The sequence below is a fragment of the Caretta caretta genome, chromosome 4 (assembly GCF_965140235.1).
Source record: "Caretta caretta isolate rCarCar2 chromosome 4, rCarCar1.hap1, whole genome shotgun sequence".
Classification (NCBI taxonomy): domain Eukaryota; kingdom Metazoa; phylum Chordata; order Testudines; family Cheloniidae; genus Caretta; species Caretta caretta.
Window position 1 is genome coordinate 29,875,583 of NC_134209.1, and position 24,472 is coordinate 29,900,054.

Below are 24,472 nucleotides of genomic sequence, written 5' to 3' on the forward strand. Positions count from 1 at the left end.
TCAATTTGGAGTGGGCAAATCTACTGTTGGGGCTGCTGTGATGCAAGTAGCCAACGCAGTCAAAGATCTGCTGATATCAAGGGTAGTGACCCTGGGAAATGTGCAGGTCACGGTGGATGGCTTTGCTGCAGTGGGATTCCTTAACTGTGGTGGGGCCATAGATGGAACCCATATCCCTGTCTTGGCGCCGGAGCACCAAGCTGGCGAGTACATAAACCGCAAGCGGTGCTTTTCAAAAGTGCTGCAAACACTGGTGGATCACAAGGGACGTTTCACCAACATCAATGTGGGATAGCCGGGATACGTACGTGATGCTCGCATCTTCAGGAACTCTGGTCTGTTTCAAAAGCTGCAGGAAGGGGCTTTATTCCCAGACCAGAAAATAACCATTGGGGATGTTGAAATGCCTATATGTATCCTTGGGGACCTAGCCTACCCCTTAATGCCATGGCTCATGAAGCCGTACACAGGCAGCCTGGACAGTAGTCAGGAGCTGTTCAACTACAGGCTGAGCAAGTGCAGAATGGTGGTAGAATGTGCATTTGGACGTTTAAAAGCGCGCTGGCGCAGTTTACTGACTCGGTTAGACCTCAGCAAAACCAATATTCCCACTCTTATTACTGCTTGCTGTGCGCTCCACAATATCTGTGCGAGTAAGGGGGAGACGTTTATGGCGGGGTGGGAGGTTGATGCAAATCGCCTGGCTGCTGGTTACGCACAGCCAGACACCAGGGTGGTTAGAAGAGCACAAGGGGGCGTGGTGCGCATCAGAGAAGCTTCGAAAACCAGTTTCATGACTGGCCGGGCTACGGTGTGAAAGTTCTGTTTGTTTCTCCTTGATGAAACCCCCCGCCCCTTGGTTCACTCTACTTCCCTGTAAGCTAACCACCCTCCCCTCCTCCCTTCGATCACTGCTTTCAGAGGCAATGAAGTCATTGTTGCTTCATATTCATGCATTCTTTATTAATTCATCACACAAATAGGGGGATAACTACCAAAGTAGCCCAGGAGGGGTGGTGGAGGAGGGAAGGACAAGGCCACACAGCACTTTAAAAGTTTAAACTTTAAAACTTATTGAATGCCAGCCTTCTGTTGCTTGGACAATCCTCTGGGGTGGAGTGGCCGGAGGCCCCCCCACCGCGTTCTTGGGCATCTGGGAGAGGAGGCTATGGAACTTGAGGAGGAGGGAGGTTGGTTACACAGGGGCTGTAGAGGCGGTCTGTGCTCCTGCTGCCTTTCCTGCAGCTCAACCATACGCTGGAGCATATTAGTTTGATCCTCCAGCAGCCTCAGCATTGAATCCTGCCTTCTCTCATCATGCTTCAGCCCTTTCTTCAGCCTGCCACTTACTCTCTTCAGCCTGCCACCTCTCCTCCCGGTCATTTTGTGCTTTCCTGCACGCATTTGTCTGTGCTCTGTCAGTGTGGGAGGACAGCATGAGCTCAGAGAACATTTCATCGCGAGTGCATTTTTTTCGCCTTCTGATCTTCGCTAGCCTCTGGGAAGGAGAAGATCCTGTAATACTTGAAACATATGCAGCTGGTCGAGGGGAAAAAAAAAAAGGGACAGTGGTATTTAAAAAGACACATTTTCTAGAACAATGGGTACACTCTTTCACGGTAAACCTTGCTGTTAACATTACATACATAACACATGTGCTTTCGTTCCAAGGTCGCATTTTGCCTCCCCACAGCGCGTGGCTAGCCCCTCCACCCTCCCCGTGGCTAACAGCGGGGAACATTTCTGTTCAGCCACAGGCAAACAGCCCAGCAGGAACGGGCACCTCTGAATGTCCCCTTAAGAAAAGCACCCTATTTCAACCAGGTGACCATGAATGATATCTCTCTCCTGAGGATAACACAGAGAGATAAAGAACAGATGTTGTTTGAACGCCAGCAAACATACACTGCACTGCTTTGTTCTACAATGATTCCTGAGTAAGTGCTACTGGCCTGGAGTGGTAAAGTGTCCTGCCATGGTGGATGGAATAAGGCTGCCCTCCCCAGAAACCCTTTGCAAAGGCTTTGGGAGTATATCCAGGAGAGCCATGAATGCCAGGGCAAATTAATCGTTAAACATGCTTGTTTTTAAACTATGTATAGTATTTTAAAAGGTACACTCACCAGAGGACCCTTCTCTGCCTGTTGGGTCCGGGAGGCAGCCTTGGGTGGGTCCGGGATGCAGCCTTGGGTGGGTTCGGGGGGTACTGGTTTCAGGTCCAGGGTGAGAAATAGTTCCTGGCTGTTGGGAAAACCGGTTTCTCCACTTGCTTGCTGTGAGCTATCTACAACCTCATCATCATCCTCTTCCTCATCCCCAAAACCTGCTTCCATGTTGCCTCCATCTCCCTTGAAGAAGTCAAACAACACGGCTGGGGTAGTGGTGGCTGAACCCCCCTAAAATGGCATGCAGCTCATCATAGAAGCGGCATGTTTTGGGCTCTGACCCAGAGCGGCCGTTCGCCTCTCTGGTTTTCTGGTAGGCTTGCCTCAGCTCCTCACGCGGCACTGCTTTGGGTCCCTGTTATGGCCTCTGTCCTTCATGCCTTGGGAGATTTTGACAAATGTTTTGGCATTTCGAAAACTGGAACGTAGTTCTGATAGCACAGATTCCTCTTCCCTACAGCAATCAGATCCCGTACCTCCCGTTCGGTCCATGCTGGAGCTCTTTTGCAATTCTGGGACTCCATCATGGTCACCTCTGCTGATGAGCTCTGCATGGTCACCTGCAGCTTGCCATGCTGGCCAAACAGGAAATGGAAATTCAAAAGTTTGCAGGCCTTTTCCTGTCTACCTGGCCAGTGCATCTGAGTTGAGAGCGCTGTCCAGAGCGGTCACAATGGAGCACTCTGGGATAGCTCCTGGGGGCCAATACCATCTAATTGTGTCCACAGTACCCCAAATTCGACCCAGCAAGGCCGATTTCAGCGCTAATCCCCTTGTCGGGGGTGGAGTAAGAAAATCGATTTTAAGAGCCCTTTAAGTCGAAAAAAAGGGCTTCGTCATGTGGATGGGTGCAAAGTTAAATTGATTTAACGCAACTAAATTCAACCTCAACTCCTAGTGCAGACCAGGGCCTAGAGATGTTTCCCTTGCAGCAAATTGGATGTAAAATTAAGCTGAAGTACAAAATGCGACCTATTGCAAAACTTAGACTATTTCTTAATAATTTGATTGCTATCTTCAACGGGCATGAAATTCCAGTTATTATGTATAGCTTCAGTGAACACAATAGCTGTGTTTTGAGGGTGTGTATTTACCCTTGTGTTAGTGGTGGTAATGAGACATTTCCTACTGAAGGAAGAATGATATAAATATCAGAGTTGTAGAGTGGCTAAAAACAGGCTGAAATTTTAAAACAAGAGTTCCCATTTAGTCAAACTTGTGTTTATAAAGCAATATGACTTGGGAAGAAGGTGGCTGTTTACAGTGATGTAGAAAGAAATGGAACTGTTCCTGCTTAAAGATTATGCATCCAAGGTGGTTGTAAAATTTATTTTTTTTCTTTTTTCAAATGTATAAGAACCTAGAAACCTTCCCATTTATAATTGTATATAAGATGAAAAGCCCGGAAGAATTGAAGTGAGTGATGTGAAAATGATTGACCATGCTTTGCGCTTCAACTTGTGAAAAAGTGTAGTTAGCCAGGTTTCAGAGTAACAGCCGTGTTAAGAGACTAAGGTGCCACAAGTACTCCTTTTCTTTTTGTAGTTAGCCAGTTACTTCAACATTTGCAACTTTGCTGAAATCCTTACTTATTCCTATATCAATTCTTGTCATGATATTTTTTTCTAAATATTTACTTTACAAACTTCAGAGAGTATGAATTTTTTTTCATTTCTCCAGCTAGTGAGACCCAGTCACTTTACCCATCTCAAATGAATTCAAAATCCACTTTATGGTTCTAAAACAACTTCCACTGCACCTCACCCTGCTTTCTTAGTTAGATCTTCTTGGTCTGTCCCCTCCTGCAACTTTCTACATTCGGGGGTAAGCATGCAAGAATACTTGCATCTTTACCACTTCTACTCTCTTTGTACAGAGTAGCCCACTTCTACCCTGTACATAATATTCCATTCTGCATGTATGAGTTTTATATCCTCTTGTACAAAGGTAGAGTGTGCAGAATCAAGCCTTGAAGGAAGAGCTCTTTAGGTTGACAGTATGGACTATAACTAGTTGTCATGGGCCAAGCTAATCTTGTCATGTGCTTAATTTGTCATTACAACAAGAATGAACCGTAATGTCTGTGAACTGAGTCAAAGAACAGACATCCTCCACACCGTGTTGTTTTCCCTTGAAATGGCTTCTGTGGGACTTCCCTTGTGAATAAGTGCTATTAAATGTGAGTGAAGGTCATACAGTCTATCCCTGAATCAGCAAAAGGCCTTTTGCTTCCTGTGTACCAGCCTAACTGGTGGCAACGACAGTCCAATTTATGTTAGGAAAGAAGATAAAAGTTCCTGGCAGTGTTAAAAGTAAATTTTTTTAGACGTGAGTGAGGTTCAGTTGTTTGTGACTGAATCATGTGCCTGATAGACCTAATACTGTGACCTGATTGTGTAGCTCATTTGGCACCTTTTTCTCATGTTAAGTATGTGGTAGGATCAAATTCCATGTCTCTTGGGAAAGTACAGCATGTTCCTATTCAAGGATAACATTCCTAGGAGAACTCCTGATGGTCTCTTCTTCTGTCCCACCTATTCCCACACCTTCAACCCTCTAAGAAATTGCTCTGGCTCAGAGTAAAAATCCTCACCATTCCCTTACCAATCTGATTTGCTTTCAAGAAGTGTTAGTCATTTAGGGTCAGATTCCTCTTTGGGCAATCTAGAGTTATTCACATATCTAGGAGTTTCCTTGGAAGAGTCTTAGGAAGGCAATTATACTGTACATTTCTATACACTAAACAATAAACTGGTTCTACCTCGTTAAACTAGGTACCAATGCCAGGACCCTATACTTGCAGTGCCATGCAGAGGAGAGGGAGGTTAGTTTCTGGACAAAGGAAAAGCTGATTCCACAGCCCTAGTTTATCTGGTGGTACCGAATCTATTTAAAATGCTTGCAGACTCCTGCTGTAAAGCTGTCTTTGGTCAAAAACCTTAATAAGCTTTCTAGGCTCCCTATTGAGAACTAAAACTCATGGCTGACAGCTCCGAAAATAGACCTACAGTTCTGGCCCATTAAAACCCCTCCTGTCTTTCAGGACTATGTCCTATGCTGCAAAATGAATTCAATAAAAATGAGTTCCTATATGAAAGGCACTACACTCCTTCCTGACGGGTAGAATTTTAGAGAGCTAGAATTGAAGTCTTACCAGTCGGTGCTTCTCATTTCCTTTAGAATGTCTCTCTCCTATGGATTCCTTTGACGTGATTAATGGAACAGAGTGGGAGTAAGAAATTATGAACCAGTAGCTTGTCAAGTGTCTGTGCTCTTTACTTTGTGTAACTAGGTCCATTATTACATAAATTGGTAAATGGAGTCAGATCCTTGCCCATGTACCTAACTTTCGCCAGAGGTGTGCAAGTTTCTGTCTGTGTCATTTAGAGAATGGAGTGCTGGCAGCCCTGCTCAGGAATGGAGCTCAGTTCTCTGAAGGTAATCCCTTTTGGAAAGCAGAGTTACTCTCCATAAGAAGGCTGTAACCCTTTGCATCTGAATATCGGATTTCTTCAGCGAAATACTTGATACAGATTTTAAAGTACAGTGGGGTGTGGGTGTAAAATACCATTTATTTCTGAAACTTATTTGATGTGTGATATAAGTAACTATGAATTTGGTCTTTGCTGTGTATCTATCCTTTACATTTCTAAGAACTCAGCCTGCATTTAGAGAGCACAGTCATCTTATTTTCAGAGGAGGAACAATATGTAAAGAAGAGAAATACACATTGAGGATTTTGAAAGAAGCTTTATTTTTTGTTCTTTTTGTTGCTGTCCCTAATGTAAAATAAGTCTTAGATTTAGAGTGCATGTTTTTTCCCTTTGTTTGAGGAAACATGGTATTGAGCATCCTGAACTTTTAAAACTCCCTCTTTGGTCCTAAAAGAAGAAAATTTTCTTTTTTATACCTTTGCTCAAAAAGTTCAAGTAACTGAAATCCAAGTTTATGCCCTTTCCCCAGGACAGAAACTCACTCCTTTCTGTAGTAGAACAAAGGAACTGGAATCAAAAGATAACGTCTCACCCTCCTTACTAGGAGCTATAGCGCTCTTCTGTGAGAAATGATGGCATATCACTAAAGACATATGGGTCCCATCCATGACAACATATAATGTTGTACCGAATTATTTTTTCCCTTCGCACACCAAATATCATGTCCCTCTGAAAACTTCTATTTCCAGCTTCTCGCCAAAGAAACAGAACAAGTTACAGCAACCTGACCACTGTCCACACTGGCACTACGTCAGCAGGGGATGCTCTCCTGCCGACATTGCTTCTGCCTCTCAGAGAGGTGGAGAAATTATGCCGATAGGAGAGCTCTCTCCTGTTGGCATAGAGTATCTTCACCAGACGTGGTACAGGGGCTCAGTTGCATCAATGCAACTGTGCCAGTGTAGCACGTCTAGTGCAGACTAGCCCTAAGGATGACATCATTAGTCCCTAATAGATTATGAACCGCTATAGAGTAATATGGCTTGTCTGCACTGGAAAGTTATACCAGTATAACCTAAGATGTGAATTTAAACTGATATAATTACACTGGTATAATGCCCTGTGTGGACATTCTTATTCCAGAATAAGAGTGGCTTTTTCAGTTTAATTTATGTGTGTTTGAAAGGAATTTAAGCAAAACTGAAAAAAGCCACTCTTATTCTAGAATAAATTTGTCCATGTGGGGAGTTATATCAGTTTAACTAACCTAGTATAATTATACTGGGTAACTAGTAAAATTTTCCTGTGTAGACAAGCCCTTAGTCTACTTTAATACATTTTGAGTGAATGGATAAGTCTGTGGATGAAACTGGTATTCGGTACTCTCCACTTAATTTGGAACTTGCTTATTCAGAGGATCTGCGCTGGGACACTGAACTTAGTGATCCATTGTACTTCTGCCTACTTATTCTAGTGTACCAATCACTGTTATTTTAGTCATAGGCACCTAATAAATACCATAGACTGATTGGAAGATAATAGTAACCACTGCTTCACAGGGATGCCATCAGGTCATTAGTGATGTTTAAATCTTTTCTGTGTGTCACTTTCAAGCTGGTTCTGTTAATTAACAATACCTGTCAGTTCTCCTTCATCTGTGAAACAAGCAGAAACATGTACAAATTATATGGCCGGTTCTTTTTCCTAGTTAAAATGGAAGGAGCAAGGTGCACATAATGGGCTGCCGCCCCGAGGTTGTCTTTCAGCAGGGGTCTGTCCCTATCCTAGTACAGAGAGTGCCACTTCCCAACTCCATGGGCCAGTCTAGGAAGATAGACTGATTTAAGTGAGTGATTTAAATAAAAAAAATCCGATCCAATTTTTTATTTTTATTTTTTGGTCAAAAATGATGATCAGTTTTCATCCAACCCTGCTGTCTAGGATCATTGCAGTCTCTCTAGCTTCATGGACAGAAGCATTATAATAATGTCCACACCTAACCATTAAGAGGGATTCCTAGGGATAGAGTGACACCCATTTTCTCTACAAAGATTATACTCTATGTTGTGGAAAGTTACATAGTACATGATTATTACTGCATCAACAGGTTACTTGTTGTGTAGTGCATATTATTCTAGCCTGTAATTATTTCATGCAGCATTAGAATAGTGATTGTTTGTTTTTGTAGAAGCTATTTAATGAGATGATATAATTGGCTCATCTGCCTATTTAAAAAGGGTTACCATTACTAACCGGTCTTCCCAGTTCTGTTAGTCACTTTCATTTACTGGATTTCCATTAGTCAGAGGCACTCTGTTCCTTCTCAGCAATTAAAAAAAAAGTTGCTTATGAAAAACACACCTAGGGAGACATGCCTCTTCGTAGCTGACTCCACCTCTATGGAGTCAATCACCACCAAAATAAGGGAGTTGCCCAAGATTCTTACGCTGAAGATTAAACTCGAGATGGCTACAAGTCATACTGTTATTCACATTTACAAGGATTAAGTTTACTTTGTAGTCATAATTATGTAGCGTTCTGAATAGCGTTGGTGTGCTAGATGTGAAATGTCATCTTCGCTGAGCATCTTTGACACTTGATGTGTGAAAGAACGTTGTGCAGTCGTCTCCTAAAAGACATGACTCACATGAGAATGGTACACAGCTTGGAGTGGATTTGCTAGTTTTGCTCCACATGAAGCATCAAATAAACAAGTTTATCTTGTTCTGGTGAGAGTGTATGGAAGAGAAAAGGGAAGGAGTGTATTGCTGGCAGCAGTACTTGCCAACCTTCCATTGTGGGGTAAGTTCTGTGCCACAGGCTGACCTCGCTCCCCCATCAACCAGAAGAGAAAGCTCCTGCTTCTAGAGCAACATAAAGAAAGAGTATCTTGGAAATGCAAGCCTCAACTCCAAGCATGGCACATTCTGCTCTCTAAAACTCCAGATGTTGGAGATGAAGGCTTGCAAGAAAATGTCTGAGGCTTGCAGTGAATGTCTTTCAAAGAGTATCACTGCATGGCTCCGCTGAGTATACCAGCAGTGTTTATACACCCTGGATGTGCACTTTGCCAGTCTTCATCCCATTTAAAAAAAAAATTGCAGAAGCCCCCTATTCTACATTCAAACAGAAGCTTAGATTACCCACTATCAGTCCTGTTCCACTGAGCTCTCACTCAGAGGAAGAGGTGTTTGATTTCAAAGAAACCTTCCTCATATCCCTCAAAGATTATCCAAGGAAGATGGATGTACCTTGTTCGTAGTGTTTGTTAAACTCTGCATCTGCCTACAAGGGGGGAAATGAGAAACAAATATTGAACTTTGCTGGACAAATATACAAGGAAAGGCTTTCTTTTTACTCCCACACTTTAAAAACTGATTGAATTACCAATGATCGTTGCAGTGGCCACCAGTAAGGGAACAGTATGCATTAAAATAAATAATAATATCTTACTTACACAGGTAATTAATAAGAGCAAAAGGTACCAGAGAAGATTGTTGGTTGGTCATCAAAACTCTGAATTACTGAAATCCATGGGAGTTGTTAATAGAGAGGAAAAGCTGCAATGTCATCTTGGAGCCTATAACTCTTAAGGGTTATGACAGATGGAGGGAGAGAAACTTTTTTTTTCTCCCATTCCCGAATAGAGTGAAAGTACTGGATTTTGTACAAGTTCTTCCACTTCATCCCTAAAGAGGGTAAAGGAAAAGTTGAGCCACCTATTATGCATTTTCCTGAAAAAAATGGGCTAATTATTAAAAATGTGAATGTGTTTGGACTTAGCACATGTATTTACCATGATTGTTTGTATGAATTGGGTATTTGAACAACAAAATTCCTGATTTGTTTGTGCAATCAGTGTATGTAAATTAGGCATGTAATCTCTTGTGCACACATCTAGGCATGCTCGTATCTCATATCTCGTATCTTCACAGGATACTGTGCCACATCCACAGTAACTTTTTCCCGGGTTCCTCACTTTGCCATATTGTCAGAAACTACATTGAGAGGGGGACAAACTCAAACATACTGACACATTCCATTCCTTGAAGATGATGCGGGAGGGGAGTTGGTCAACACAAATGCAGAATGTTCTGCAATTATAGGCCACGAGATTAGCTCCAAAATATTAGGCCCCACAATATTAATGGGGGGAATTTCAAAGGTGCTGAGCACCTGCAGTCAGTGCTTAATTTGCAATTAAAGAGGTGCCAGGGCTCAAGCAATTAGATTCTGTAGCTCAAGCCATTTTTTTACATTCATAACTGACATGGGAAGCCTTGAGGTGCCAGGGCTATGAACTGCCAAGACCAGAGGTGCCAGCCTGGCACAAATTCAGCACTGCCTGAAGCTCCCATTGCCTTCAACGGGGTTTGAAGATGATCAGCTCATCTGAAAATTGGGCCAAATGTGTATTTAGGTACCTAAATATAAATGTAGGAACCTAATTTATAGGCACCCAATTTTTGACCCCACTGTTATAATAAGCTTTCCCTTGCTGTGTTGCTTCTTGCGGGTCTTTAATCTAAAAAGAGAAAGAAGTGGGGAGAGGTCTATGAAGTTAACCTGTGGCTAAGAGAAGAACAGCTTTGCTGTGGATAGTAGTGTCAACCAATTTTTGTTGGTACACATGCAGTTTGTTCTCTTATTCTAAGTGTAATGCAGAATATGGTACAGAAGAAGATAAGTTTGGAATTCGGGCTTTTATATAAATGAATTGAGGGTTTTTTTGTTTTGTCAATCTGTGGGTCATTTAGGACAGACCTAAAACACAGAGAATCTCTTTATTAGTACTTCTTTTCTTTTTTTTAATGACATCAAATGGAAAAGAATATTTAAATCCAGAGTAGTTCTATGGCTGAGATGAAATGATGATCCAGAAACTCTAACATCATTCCCAAATACAAGATTTACACAAATTTTAGCACCATTGGAACATCTGTTGCACACATTTTTTGGCAGTGCAAATTGATGACAAAATCCCGTGAACAATATATTAAGGTCAAAATTCAAAACAGGAGGACATATCATACATGGACTCATATAATACATGGACTAAGTAGTAGTTTCGCTTTCTGAAGTGACTGTTCAATTCCACTTTTAAATTTGTAGTCTCTAATATATATATTTGAGAACTACTTGACAAAATTGTCTATCATTGGCTTCAACAGTGAGATTTATGAAAATGGTTCCTTCCCTTATGACTGGTATAAAGTGTTCAAACAAAACAAACATGTACAGAGTGTGCACTGAATCAGGCATGTGCCATTTTAAAATGTTCTCGCTTCGCCATTCTCAGCGGGTATCTCAGACTTTTATTTCAAATTCAGGATGCAGAAGAAGAAACGGGGAAACATAGGTAGGAGAAGAAATGAGAACCTCAAGAGAAAATCTTCACTTACTGACCTACACATACAATAATGCAGATGCAGTCTTGGGATCTATGGGGAATAAACCCATAAGGCAAAGTTATTTTGAAGATTATGTGAGCTGGAGATAATAGCCTCTATGTGTCTCTGAGTGGAATGATAAAAGCTGCTGTAATAAGCTTTGCTAGCTACTTTACATTCGACAATTAAAAGCAAGTGAGGAGACTGACTAGTTTAGTCAATTAAAAATATAGTAGCAAAAATAATTTTGCGTTAGGCTTTATGGTTACCTAAAGCAAATGTGGTAACCTTTTTTTCTCCTCCCTTCCTGGGCCCTTTGCTAACGTGAACAAGGTTGCTAAAAATAAACTGTAGAGGGACTAATTTACAGAGCCCAGGAAACATGTATCAGGTGGTAAAAAAAATTTCAGGGACTATCAGCCTTGGTTGGATTAGAATCAGTGACTCAAGTGAAAGGCTCCAGATCCCGCTGCCGTTAATTCCGTATATACATGTCAGTACAAATAAATGTACCTTGCACAGTTACATAGAAGCGTATTATGTGAAGAGCTGTCCAGTTTTATAATCTAACCTCAATTACCGAGGAGCTAAATTCTCTGGGATCTTCTTTGTGGTACTGTATTGCGCAAGCTGTCAGCACATACCTCCTTATGGTATGGCATAAGTAGTCAACATTTTGATAACACCTGCCTTCAGTCTTTGCAGGCAGAAGATATCCCTTCTTTTTCCACCTATTTTATCCCATTTTATTGTAAATTCAGATCTCAGCATTTGAGACAAAATTCCCTGTTCAAGTCAAATTCAGACTGGAAGCAGGTGCAGGTCTGGCTTTCATCCATTTATGCAAGTCTAAATCTGCCACTGAATCTCTAAGTACCTAGTCATAACAGGGTGAAGTAAGATAACACTGAAGCATCTTCCCCTTCTTCTCAGATTTTCAAACTTTAATCCTCATCTACAAATTTCCTTGACTTTCTTTTAATGGATTTCTTTCAGTCCTTAATTTTTGTGACTTTACACTTGTAAATTATTTATAATATGCTGATTTGACCTAGTAACTTCAAAGCCTGGTTCCTGAAAACACTTCAGATGAATAAATACATCTAATGAAAATTGAATGTTAAACATAGTTAATCACTTAGAGAGAAATCTAAATTATTTCAGTGACCTAGTGCAACCATGAGTTTGTTCTTTCAAATAGCAGTACAGTCTAGGACTACTGTGTAGGACGTCGGCAGCAGTGTCTGTGCCAGGCATTCTTCTTCTTTCATAAGTGACAATTACATATATTTGAATATAGCATCTTTTTTATTCTAAAGGATTCCAAAGTGTAAACAATTTATAGCTATAGGTACATATAAAAATTTCACCCACTGTTTAAATACCTATGCCACTTCTTTGAATAGTGCCCCAACGGGTGGTCCACTTCAGGTGTGCATGCACCTCTTGAACCCTTGAGATTTTCAGTTAGCAGTGTCTGTTTGGCCCACACATGCGCCCTACACCTCCTTGTGCCAGACACCAAGGCTATATAAGGGTGCTCATGCTAACCGCCTTCAGTTCCTTCTCAGCTGCTTCAGCCTGAGACAGAGCCTTAGCCTGTCTGCCTTGAGCATGCCTCGGCTTTTATCACTCTCTTAGAATACTTAGTGTAGTTAGTTTTAGTGTTATTATAGATAGTTAGTAGAGTTAAGTAGGGAGATGATAATTTTCTCCTCTCTTTCACTATGCGGGATTTGTTTCTCCTGGCAGGCCATGCCTGATTCTCTCCAGGTTTTAAACACTGCCTCTCCTGCTGAGAGGTCATACCAGTGAGCGACGGCTGCTCTAAGTGCGTTCACTGCTTGGGGGAGTCTCACATCTCCCAGAAGTACAACTTCTGTTTAGCCATCAAGTCCAGGGCGAGGAAGAACAGGGAGATTAAGCGCTGGCTGTTTATTATGGAGCGCTCCCTGGTACCAGCGTCTGAGCCAAGTCAGGAGACTCCCCTTATACATCTGTCTCCAGATAGATCCAGCATGCTTTCTATCTCAGCGCAACTTTCCCTTAACACCAGGGAGACATGGGAAGTGTCAGGGAAAGTTTCCAAAAAAGAGGAGCATGGACTATCACCCTATATCACCTTAAGGGGCCAGCTCTGAAAAATATCAGGTGTCTGACAAGTCTCCGAAGCCTCGATTTCGCGGCTTGGTGTCGTTGAGTTGGACTCCTCCTCCAATATCAGCAGGACTGTGAAGTCCCACAGCTCCAAGGAAAAAGGACACAGCTCCGATGAGACCTTGGTTCTGTGTTCAAGCAAGGAGGGCAGGAATACACATCAGGTCGGGCACCTTCATGTTTGGCCCAGATGTTGGTACCTGCGCATTCAGAACCAAGCACACAATGGCACCAGACACCATTGGTATCAACTTCAGTACACACCAATGGTACCATCAGTGTCAGTGACCGTGGCCTTGGATATCGTGCTGGTACTAATCCCTTACTCGGTACCTCAAGAATTAAGGATATACAAGGGATCTCTGGATAATGGATGAGCCAGAGTCCCCTCTTCTCATGGGTACCGAGTGTGTCTCAATACAGAGACACTGATCTCTGGATTACTGCCCTCCTGTACTGCAGGACTCTCCACCGTTTTCTGTGGGGTCCATCCCCCCCATTGGACAAGATAAAGGAAAATGAGGGAGACTTTCAGTCAGTCTCCTCTATTTATGTTCAGGGTTCTCTGACATACCTCTCCGAGAACCCTTTGCCTGACAGTTACAGGAGGATTGCGCTTACTACCAAGGGTGGTGGAACTAACCCTGTGTGCCACTGACTTCCATATGGGCTCCCCTATGGCCGCATTGGGACCCCAGGGACTGGTATTTTCTCACAGGAAGGCCAGAGTTGTTCAGCCCTACCCTCCTTCCCTCACCCCCCTCTCCGCCCCCCATAGGAAGAGACGTTTGAGGAATAGGAGGCTAGGGCAGATAAGGCAGCCACCCTTCAAACACCTACCACTATCCACCCTCCTTCCCCTCTGCTTCAGACTGTTCCTCAAGGGACGTTTGGGTGGAGAAGGAACTGAGGGCGTTCGTCTACATACCCATATATAGTTTTGGTGTCAGGAACGAGGAGGCATAGCATGCGTGCGCAGGCTGAACAGACGCAGCTAACTGAAAATCTCTGATTGAGGACTCGCTTGCACACATGCAATGGAGCACATATCTTGAAGATTCACAGTTACTGCACTGGCTGAGTAATCTCTTCTTCTGGATAGGCCTGAACAGCTCTTTAACAGTGTTCAATAACATGATACCTCAGTTTAGGTCAGGAAATGAAGGATACCAAATGCATGGGGAAATGAGAGATGGAATGTAGCTATTCAAAAAGGCATTTGGCCAGGCCATAGGATTAACATCCTGATGTTGCAAAACCTGCCCAGGATACTATGGTGATGGGACCAGATCATTTCTACTATGACAGGGTCGGGCCAGATGGCTATAGGAGAGTAATAGAAGGCAGATATATTAGCCCCAGGCTAAGTAGGTCCCTTTTCCCTGGGTAAGGTAAAAGGGAAGGTTCCAGAACAATCAGGAATCTTCTGGAGACAATTAAGACAGGCTGATTAGAACACCTGCAGCCAATCAAGAAGCTGCTAGAATCAATTAAGGCAGGCTAATCAGGGCACCTGGGTTTTAAAAAGGAGCTCACTTCAGTTTGTGGTGTGTGTGTGAGGAGCTGGGAGATGAGAGTGAGAACGCGGACTGTTGGAGGACTGAGGTATACAAGCATTATCAGACACCAGGAGGAAGGTCCTATGGTGAGGATAAAGAAGGTGTTGGGAGGAGGCCATGGGGAAGTAGCCCAGGGAGTCCTAGCTGTTGCACAGCTGTTCCAGGAGGCACTCTAGACAGCTGCATTCCACAGGGCCCTGGGGTGGAACCCAGAGTAGAGGGCGGGCCTGGGTTCCCCCCAAATCCTCCCAACTCCTGGTCCGACACAGGAGTCGTCGACCTGGACTGTGGGTTCAGAAAAACGGCCAAGCTGAGGGCTGCCGTGAAGCTCCAAGGCGAGCAAATCCGCCAATGAGCGCAAGACCCACCAAGGTAGAGCAGGAACTTTGTCACACTCCATAGTTAGCGATCTGACCACGAATGGTGAGGACTTTTGGTTTTCATCTTATGTGGAAAAAGGTACCTCTGGTGGTGCAATACCCTCTAAAATGATATTGGATGATTGGTTCCGTGTTGTCTCAGAGTGATATGTGCCACCTATTGAATAGCCATAGCTCCTTCCTGCAGCTGTGTATGTTTGGCTAAGCTTAAAGCTGGATAACTAATAAAATCACCACATGAGCTACATAAGAATACATATAAGCAAGAAAATATAGACCATCTCTTTTCTCCTACAAAATGTAAGGGCATATGAGCTGGCAATGATAACCTGAACCCGAAACTTTTAAAAAAAAAGTTTTTTGTTTTGTTTTTTGGGGTTGTTGGTTGGTTGCTTTAAAAAAAACAAAACCTGCTGCACTTCAGAAATAACCTGCTTTATAGGCACATATGTCACATTCCTAGAAGAACAAGGTACTGACCCCATGAAGTTAGAATTAGGAATTAAATGGCTCTCTGTTAGCAGGACGTGATGGAAGTTGTGGAGTCTGGGGTTCTTGTGGGCAACAGAGGCCAGAATCGAAGTCTTTCCAAATGGAAAATGAAGCAATTATGATCTCTAATTTGGTATATAAGAGACCTGTGTCGCCCAAGATGTTCCTGCAACAGAGGAAAGAAACAGAGAGACTTTCCATCTGATTCTGCAGCAGAATTATCATATGTTTCATTAAAATGACACAGTTGCTTAAGATGAAAACATTTGGCATCCATGCTCAGCTGCAGAAAATTAGCAAGTAAATGTCAGATGCTTTTCAGCTCATAGGAATGAATGGAGCTTAGACTAATAAAAAGAATACATTTGGGATACATTCAATTATTGTCAGAATCATATAGTATGTTGATTGATTAAACAACTGTGCACCACATTATGGTAATATTCTTTTGTTACTGTGAAAGCACTGTCAAATTTTTTGCAAAGTCTTTAATTCTCCTAACTATGAAGCAACAAAGTTGTGTTATTTTCAGGGATACAATCTATACATCAACACTTTTCCCCATGCTTACTAAGCAGACACTGAATACAGCAGACATAAATTCAGAACTGATCTTTCTCTAAGCAGCATACACTGTGTTGTGATTCGGGTAGGAAAAATTTGAAAACTGTGATGTTGGGAGTGGAGGGGATTGTTCTTGATAAATTGCTGGTATTACTTATTCCAGCCAGAAAGTGTTAATGGGATTACTAATGTAAATCAACTGAAGATATTAATCGTTCTGATCAGTAGTTTAAACAAAGAAAACTCCTGCCCATAGTAGATGTTCAGATAGTTTAATGCTAGAATGTTGCAGTTAATTGTTGGATAGTACATGAAGCTAATGTGTTTTTTTTTTTTCCAAAACTGTTCCTTTTTTTTCTCTGCTTCATTGTAATCATGATGTTTTAATTAAAAATTTCACTCATGATTAAAATTCTGTAGGGGGATGCCCCCCTCACTCCCCACCTATATTTTATTAACAGTAGCATGGTAGAGAGTTTGTGATTTAGGCTTTAAAAATATACATTTCCACTTAAATGCTACGCATAAGGAAAAAACGACCATGTGTGCGTGCGTGCGCGCACATGCCTTCTTAAACCAGTTATGTCTTCTTTCCCAGGTAATATGCATGTGTCGCTGGCTGAAGCCCTGGAGGTTCGGGGAGGGCCACTGCAGGAAGAAGAAATATGGGCTGTATTGAATCAAAGTGCGGAAAGCCTTCAAGAGTTATTCAGAAAAGGTAATCTCTTATGCCTTTAGAATGCTAGCACATATGCTACTGGAGAAATGTTGAGAGCAAGTTCAATATCTTTGCTTTAATGGAGTAAAAGCTTGAAGAAATGACAATGTGTCAGGCGCCAATCTGGAGCGTCTGAAATGCTGTATATGAGGAGTTCTTTAGGCATTAAACCGCCCTGGGCAAACCTAAGGGTATTCTCTCTTCCTTCTCCCTGCAGCCATCCTCCTTTCCCCTTTGCAAATTTTTTACAATGTAAATTAGGCTCAAAGGTCAGACTTTTGTAGCAGCCTTAAGCTGGTCTCTGAAAGAGTACTTGTACCAATGTGGAGAAGTTGTATTTACATGTGCTAATTTTTGTACATAAATGTGCACATACAGCTATATGTGTAATTTTACTCTGAGAAATTGGACCCTACTTTGAAAATTACTTATTTCTGCAACTGTCACAAATCTGCCCATGGTAGGTCACCCTCTTTTAGACAACATTGGGAGTGCACACACGTGAGTCCAATTACTCCACCCCAACCCCAGTGGATACTGCCGGGCATCTTTTTAGCAGGCAGGTGCTCACCTTCTGGCAGGGCCTCTTGACAGTCTCTTCTGTGTCTCTGGTGATGCCACCAAACAGCCTGTAGTCAGCAAAAAGGGTTACATAAAACAAAAGTAAAGAAAAACCTGTAGGCAGCTCCTTCCAGGATATGGGCATCTCTTACTTCAGAGCAGTGATACTCACACTGAGGCTTGGGAGCCACAAGTGGCTCTTTAATGTGTCTCCTACAGCTCTTTGCAGCACATGATATTAAAACACTGTGTGATTTATTCATTAACCAATCTAAGTTATTAACCAATCAGGATGCCTTTACTATGTTATTAAACAATTGTAGAATATTTGGTCAGTCATTTTCCTGTGAGAATTACATATAAATTCACACTATTGTGGCTCTTTTGGGAAATGTTGATCGCTAATTTGTCCCCTGAACCATTGAGTTGTGAGTATCACTGCTTTAGAGGGATTGTTGATGTCCTGGGAGTATCAGTGTGCACTTCAGAGTTCACTAGGCTCCAGTGCAAAGCTGCAGTTCTTTTTCCCCTTCAACTCAGGGTGTCTGCACCTTCCTTCTGGGAGCATAGGGGCTCTGTAAGCTGCCAGTCCTCTCTCCAGGACTGGAGAAGCTCAACAGCCTATTCCCTTCCCAAGGTTTTCACCCATCTGAGTAGAGTTCCTTCTTTTTAACTCTTCCTCCAGTCCTGGCATGATTTGTAGGTGCAGTGGGGCCCAGCCCAAAACAGCTCCGTAACCCCTTCTGTTCTAGGGAAGGGTTTATTTGCACAGTCACAGCTACTAAATAAAGGCCCACTAAAATTTTTTTTTCAAGCATATAATTCCAAACTGACACTTCATATTTTTTAACAGAAGTGTAAAATAAAATGTAGGAATTGCCATATAGTATCAGACTCATGTTTTGTCTAGGCTGCTGTCTCCAACAGTGGCCAGTTCAGGTTGCTTAGGTCATCTCACATTAGGCAGATGTGGGATTTTCCTGATCTCTGATATTTAAAGATTGGTTTAAGCCCTGAAGCATGAGGTTTAATTTTCCTTCCAAAACTATTGTCAGTTAGGGTAACTAGGAATATTATTTATATCCATGTTAATGTCCAATCCTTTTTAATCTTGCTAAATTCTTGGCCTCAATGACTTTCTGTGGTAATGAGTTCCACAGTTTAATTATGCGTTGTGTCAAACATATTTCCATTTATCTATTTGAATCTGCCATCTTTTAATTTAAATGAATGAGTCCTTGTTCTTGTGTTACAAGGCAGAGAGGGCAGAAGTTCCTGTTCTACCTTCTTTCAGCCATTCATTATTTTATATACTTTTATAATGCTTTCTTCTTAGGCATACTAGTGAATGCTGTTTTCAGAAAGTGATTTGGACAAAAACAAACTGTGGGCCTAGTCTTATGAGTAGTCCTGCTGGTTTCAATGGGGCTATTCATGTGAGTAAAGTTTTGTAGGATAAGGCCTTGTTGTAGCATTTTTTGGAAGGTTCAGATAAATCAGAAAGTTAAGAGTTCAAAATGTGGGTCATCTATACTGGACAATAATTTTGTTTTAAAGGGTTACAAAGAAGCTTATGAAAAAACTCCTTCGGTTCACAAATGGGACAGCTTTTCAAATATATTTAAAGAACTGGAATAAATCTTTCAACCCCCTTAAGGCTTTTAATCTTGCAGTAACAAAAGCCTTGTTAGCCAGTTCTTTTAAAGTATGTAATGGGCAATAATCAGCAGGAATTACTATGTAGTGACAGTAGGATTATTTTAGAACAAGCATGATTTTCATTGAAGAGTTCCTATTAATTCCTTCCACACAATTTTCAGAGGTAAAAATGGCCTGTGGAAAATATTATTTTAATTGAGTTCATCTGCATAATTGAGAGAAGATTTTCTGTTTGTTGTCCTAAAGTGGGGTTTTCCTTTCTAACTTCTTACATTTTTTAAAGACCACCACCACCGACAACCCAGCCTTGTAATAAAAAGGACAGTCAAAGCCAATTAATCAATGCTTAGTTTATTTGTATGTCTGTACTTGAAAGATTTAATTAGGAATGTAGCGACCTCAAGAGTTCAGCGAGTTCATTTACCCATCTCCCCACACTGGGGCAGGATTAAGTACACCTAGACCCTCCCTGTTCTTAAAACCTTCAATGATGGGGCTCCACAGCCTGCCTAGATAACCTGTTCCAGTGCTTAACTATCTTTGTAGTTAGAAAGCTTTTCCTAACACCTAACCTAAATCCCTTGCTACAAATTAAGCCTATTACTTCTTGTCCTACTCTCACTGGATATGGGGAACAATTCATCACCATCCCCTTTATAACAACCTTGTACGTTATTTGAAGACTATTACTATATCTTTAAATACTGTGTCTTCTTTTATGTAGACTAAATGTGCCCAATTCTTTCAACCTTTCCTCATAAGTCGTGTTTTCTAAACCTCTTGTTGCTCTCCTATGGGCTGTCTCCAATTTTCTGCATAAAGGCACTTCATAAATTGTTTCCATAGCTAATCATTAATGGAAAAAATGGTTTGGAGTGTCCTATTTGGAAAGACAAATTTTAAAAAAATCGGCTCTGGACACCGAATTGGCTGCATGTTGTATGATAAGTTAAGTGGAGGAGAAGATCAGGCAGTCTGGTATTGCTAGTTAGAGTAGTGATAATATTTAGATTAATCTGTAGATAGATTTGAAAAAGCTGATCCTAGACCTCCTCCTACTTAATTACTTGCAACAACAATTTTGTTGTTTAGAGGGTGTCTCAACTGTTTCAGACATGCTGGGTCTTGCACCCTGTACGCCATGAGGTCAGAAGTAACCAATCTTTCAGGTGCAATATCTTTGGTGTATATCTGTAGAAATGAAAAGGGCATGTCATGTTTTTTGTTGCCAAGAAAAAATAAACCAGGAATCACCTGCTTCAGCTAGATAACTTGTGAATAATCACCCAAAGTTAAAGGTAGAAAGGACCTAATATGTCACCTGGTCCAATCCCATATCAAGATATATGTGGTGGGGAACAGAAAAACATGTGGACCAGGTGAAAAAAAAACGGGGAGCTGAGGTGAAACAGACAACCAATAGGACCAGGCAAAGTTGAATGAGTTAAAAATAATACCAGAGTGGAATGGGGAGAGACCAGGCCAGCTTGCGAATTGTGGCTGTATGGAAGAAAGAGTATGTGCATGCATTGCAATACAGTATTATAAAACATTGGTGGTAGGGAAGTAGTAATTATGTTTTTCTGGGACCTGAAACTCCTAGCTGAAGTCCTAGTCATACTATTAAAACTACTAGTGGACCCCTAATAAAAAAAATCTCTTTCCCTGTCTCTCCACTACTCTGAGAAGGGCGTTAACTGTAACAGGTCACAGTGTACGCTCCCCCCTTGTGCTACTGTAACTATGTTGCTGGTGTGTTGGGGGTACGGAGACAGGGATCTCCCTGCCCCTCTTCTTTCCCACCTGCCTGAACAAGGAGAGGATGTAGCAGTTCTGCAGAGCCTGTTTCTGTCTGTGCACAGGGAATGGTGGTATGGTACACCATCCACTCCCTTCTGCTGGCTCGCAGGATGGGGCATAATCTGGCCCTATCTAAAGACTTGTTGGGCACCTGCCTGACCTCCCGCAACCTGGCCTTGGCATACCCTTAAAACACTGTCACATCCATAGAACAGGGCATTGAGAAAGATGCGTATTGAGAAACTGTTACATGGAGAGGCTTTTCTCTATTTTTACTATTTGCTAATGGTCACACACAGAAAGATGGGGACAGGTAAAACAAAATGAAGTTGTAGCTGATAAAATTTATAGTCATAAAGGGGACACTTTATGGAGGGATTGAAGTGTGTGTGTGTGTGTGTTATTTCTCTGAAGTGAGAATTCAAGAGTACCAGTCATCAACATCTTAAAAGTGACAATTTTTACGGTGCTGCTCAAAGTTATTGTGTGACTTCAGGGATTTTTATTTTAGCTGCATGTGCTTAAAGGGTTATTTCAAAATTACTGCCTTACATTTGTATTGCATACTGTTTACCTGAATAATCTCCCTGGTTTTATTGCCTTTTAAACCAGTTCTGTCTCTCTTTTTTTTAAACTGGACCACACTGTTTATCTGTCTTCTGGCAATGCTTAATAAACTCTGCTCTCACAAGTGTTTTGTTACCAAGCTGCATAATTCTGGACTTAGCTCACAAGGCTGGCAACTACAGCTCAGTAAAGACTAGTGGACACATAATTGATCAGAAGCCATACCAAAAATTCCAGTGGTTTTGAAAGGAGGATTTGGAGATGGTTTTTGTAAAGATTATTCCTGTATTTTGGTTAGAAGGAAGGGACCTCTCAGAGGATGTTTCCCTTATTGCTGCTGTTAAGAGTTCTTCTGGAGGAGCAAAACAAGAAGAACTTCAGAGCAGGCACGAAGAAGCTTAATAATTAGTGAAAAATTCTTTCGCCCTCTCCCTGACCTCTGGAGAAGCTCCTCTGCCTCTAGGAAAAGGTCATTCGCTTTCTTTGTACCTGGCTTAATGGCTGTGTTGTTTTAAATTAATTTTGTTGATATTCTACTTTAGAAGCTCCCAGTCAGTTACCTTCCCTGTGTTTCTGGGAATAAATGTCCAGCCTGAAATAAAAAGGAAAAGGAAGAAAAGAAAAAGGTCAGACGACATATTTTTATTCCTATGTCTAAATTGGTCGAACTACGTTAATTTGTAGATTGAAGTGGAGCCTGTCAACGCTTTAGGAGCAAGTCCTGGTCCAAGGGTATAACCTGGGCAGCAAAGGTGTGTGCTGAAGAAGTCTTTAGGGGTTGGCAGGACAAGGAATCCGCTTGGTGGTCCGTACTGTGGCCTAAGGGCTGCTATAACCCCCAGGTCCATGTATCCTCCCATATACAGTGAGTGAGTGTGCAGTGAGGAGGAGAGCTGGTATAGTCAGGATCCACTTGCCCCACACACTCCATAACTCCCTCTTTGTGCTTGGGGCACGAGTTGCACCTATGGATCACAGCTCCATGGCCATATTCCCGGTCACATCCCCCTACATGGGATCTTGAGCATCCTGTCTGCAGTCTCTGTTTTGCTGAGCAGAACAGTATTGGTTCTGCTGGAGTGAATGTCCTGCAGAGCAGGCAGCAGGATTTACCCACTCATAATAAGCATTGCATCTGTATTGCTCCTGAATTCCCCTTTTATTTCAAGTAGTGAGTATAGGGAATATATCATTATTCCATTAATATAAATGTGGTGTTGAGAATGATTTTTGCCTTAATTCAAAGTATTGTTATTTGGAATATCAGAGCTTAGATTCCCAACTAGTAGTCTTTATACAGTAATCGCTGAATACTACATATGTTCAAATGACAAACTTGAAACCTTTATTTTTGTAACGTAGCGTATATATGTGAACCCTCAGCTGGGTGTGTGTGTGCGTGCGTGTGTGTGTGTGTATATATATATACACCCATACTCTGTCTTCATGCCTTAGTAGATAGTTAAAAAGAGAATGTTTATTTGTCTTTTCCCCAAGGAGAGATCCTCACCATGTTAAACAAACCATAAATACACAGAAGAAAGTTCTGAGATATTTTGTCAAGTGTTTGAATAAAAAGGCTTCCTCTAAATAAGAAGAGACTACAAATTCCTCCATTATACCTAGTACCAGCACAGCTACAAAAACTGCTTCTGCTTCTCCGTGGTCTCCCAGCGATGGCACATCATGCACATTTATTTACATGTTATCAGGAACTGGTAGAGGAATAATATTTTAAGTGAGAAATACCCATGGAAGGCATATTTCCTAATTCATGTAAGTCTATTTTTTTTGTATACGTGCACAGAATACTTCTGATGAAGGAGTCTGCCATACTTTACATGTTAAATCCCAGGTGCCAAAGGTTTGTAAATATATTTAATGATCCTGGGATGAGCATTTTTTGCTGTACGTTGTCAACCAAATTTTTCAATCTTTAAAACTTTTTCTTTGCATTATAACAATCAAGAATAGTTTGTTTATGCACAATTAGTAGGCATCTAGTTCACAAGGCAGACTGTTCAGTTTGCGCCATCTGGAGAAAAGTGATTTTACAAGCATGTCTTCTAATTCAGAAATATGAGCAGAGTGTCTGTGCAAGCTTTTCTTCAAAAGGATTTTTAATATATGGGTTCAGTTCCATGACAGGCAGTAATTACTTCAAAGAAGGCCTTGAGGTTTATTGAGTAAATGATCTGGGTTTTGTAAAGTCTGTAAATGCATATTTAAGGGATAGCTTTTACAATACCAAGTCACAATCTGTTTCTAAAGCAGTCATACAAAATTGCTGTATCACCTTCCATGGTTTTTTTAAAAGAAAAGTTTTAGTGCTGCTGTTTAACACACGTTTTTTGTGCTATCTACAGTTTTAATTGAAGCTTGAAAAATCCACTCACCCAGGGCACTTACATAGCTTTCATGAGTGAGTCCTATTCGCTTCTGCAGAATTTAAGACTTGATTTAAAACAAAAATTCCAGTTCTTCTGGTTGTGAAAATGGTCTTCCAGATATAAATGGAGTGTAAACTGATGCGGTGGTGGCTCTCAAAATCTTCAGAGAGTATCCAAGCCTTTACTGGTGCTCCTTGCTTTGCAAAACAGCAGCGGAGTGAAGTTAGAGACTCCAGTTTTGCTCCTGGTATCCGGAACCCTTGGGAATCATGGTCCATTGGATAGAATACTAGCCTGAGAGTCAAGAGACCTGGGTTTTATTCCAAGTATGGTCACTGACCTGCTCTGTTAAATTAAGTGATTCATCCCATATTTCTGTACATTAATTTCCTGGCTGTAGAATGGGAATAGTGATGTTGTTTAAAAGGTGTTGAGATCTGTGGATGAAAAGCAAACTATTAAAAGCGAATTGTTTCTTTCTTATAATTCTCATAGTGGATTTAGGGCAGGACTCAGATGAATGGCACACGCAGTCCCCTAATGGCATGACTCCTGCCACAGAGAGGGGACCCTGAGTTAAGAAGTAATTCAAAGAGGAAGTCAGGGATGTTTGTCCTGCCTTTCTCAGCATGAAAC

At 41.6% G+C, this 24,472-nt stretch overlaps 1 protein-coding gene across 10 annotated transcripts in view; it reads left to right on the forward strand.

Annotated features, from left to right (window-relative positions):
- Positions 1-24,472, forward strand: part of PTPN13 (protein tyrosine phosphatase non-receptor type 13) — a 188,126-nt gene that overhangs the window by 25,763 nt on the left and 137,891 nt on the right. For all 10 annotated transcript variants that reach the window (XM_075127500.1, XM_048847084.2, XM_048847086.2 and 7 more), the window contains exon 2: positions 16,740-16,859. In XM_075127500.1, the coding sequence (XP_074983601.1) occupies positions 16,745-16,859 (115 nt within the window). In that variant the 5' untranslated portion in view covers positions 16,740-16,744. The remainder of the gene's footprint in view (positions 1-16,739; positions 16,860-24,472) is intronic.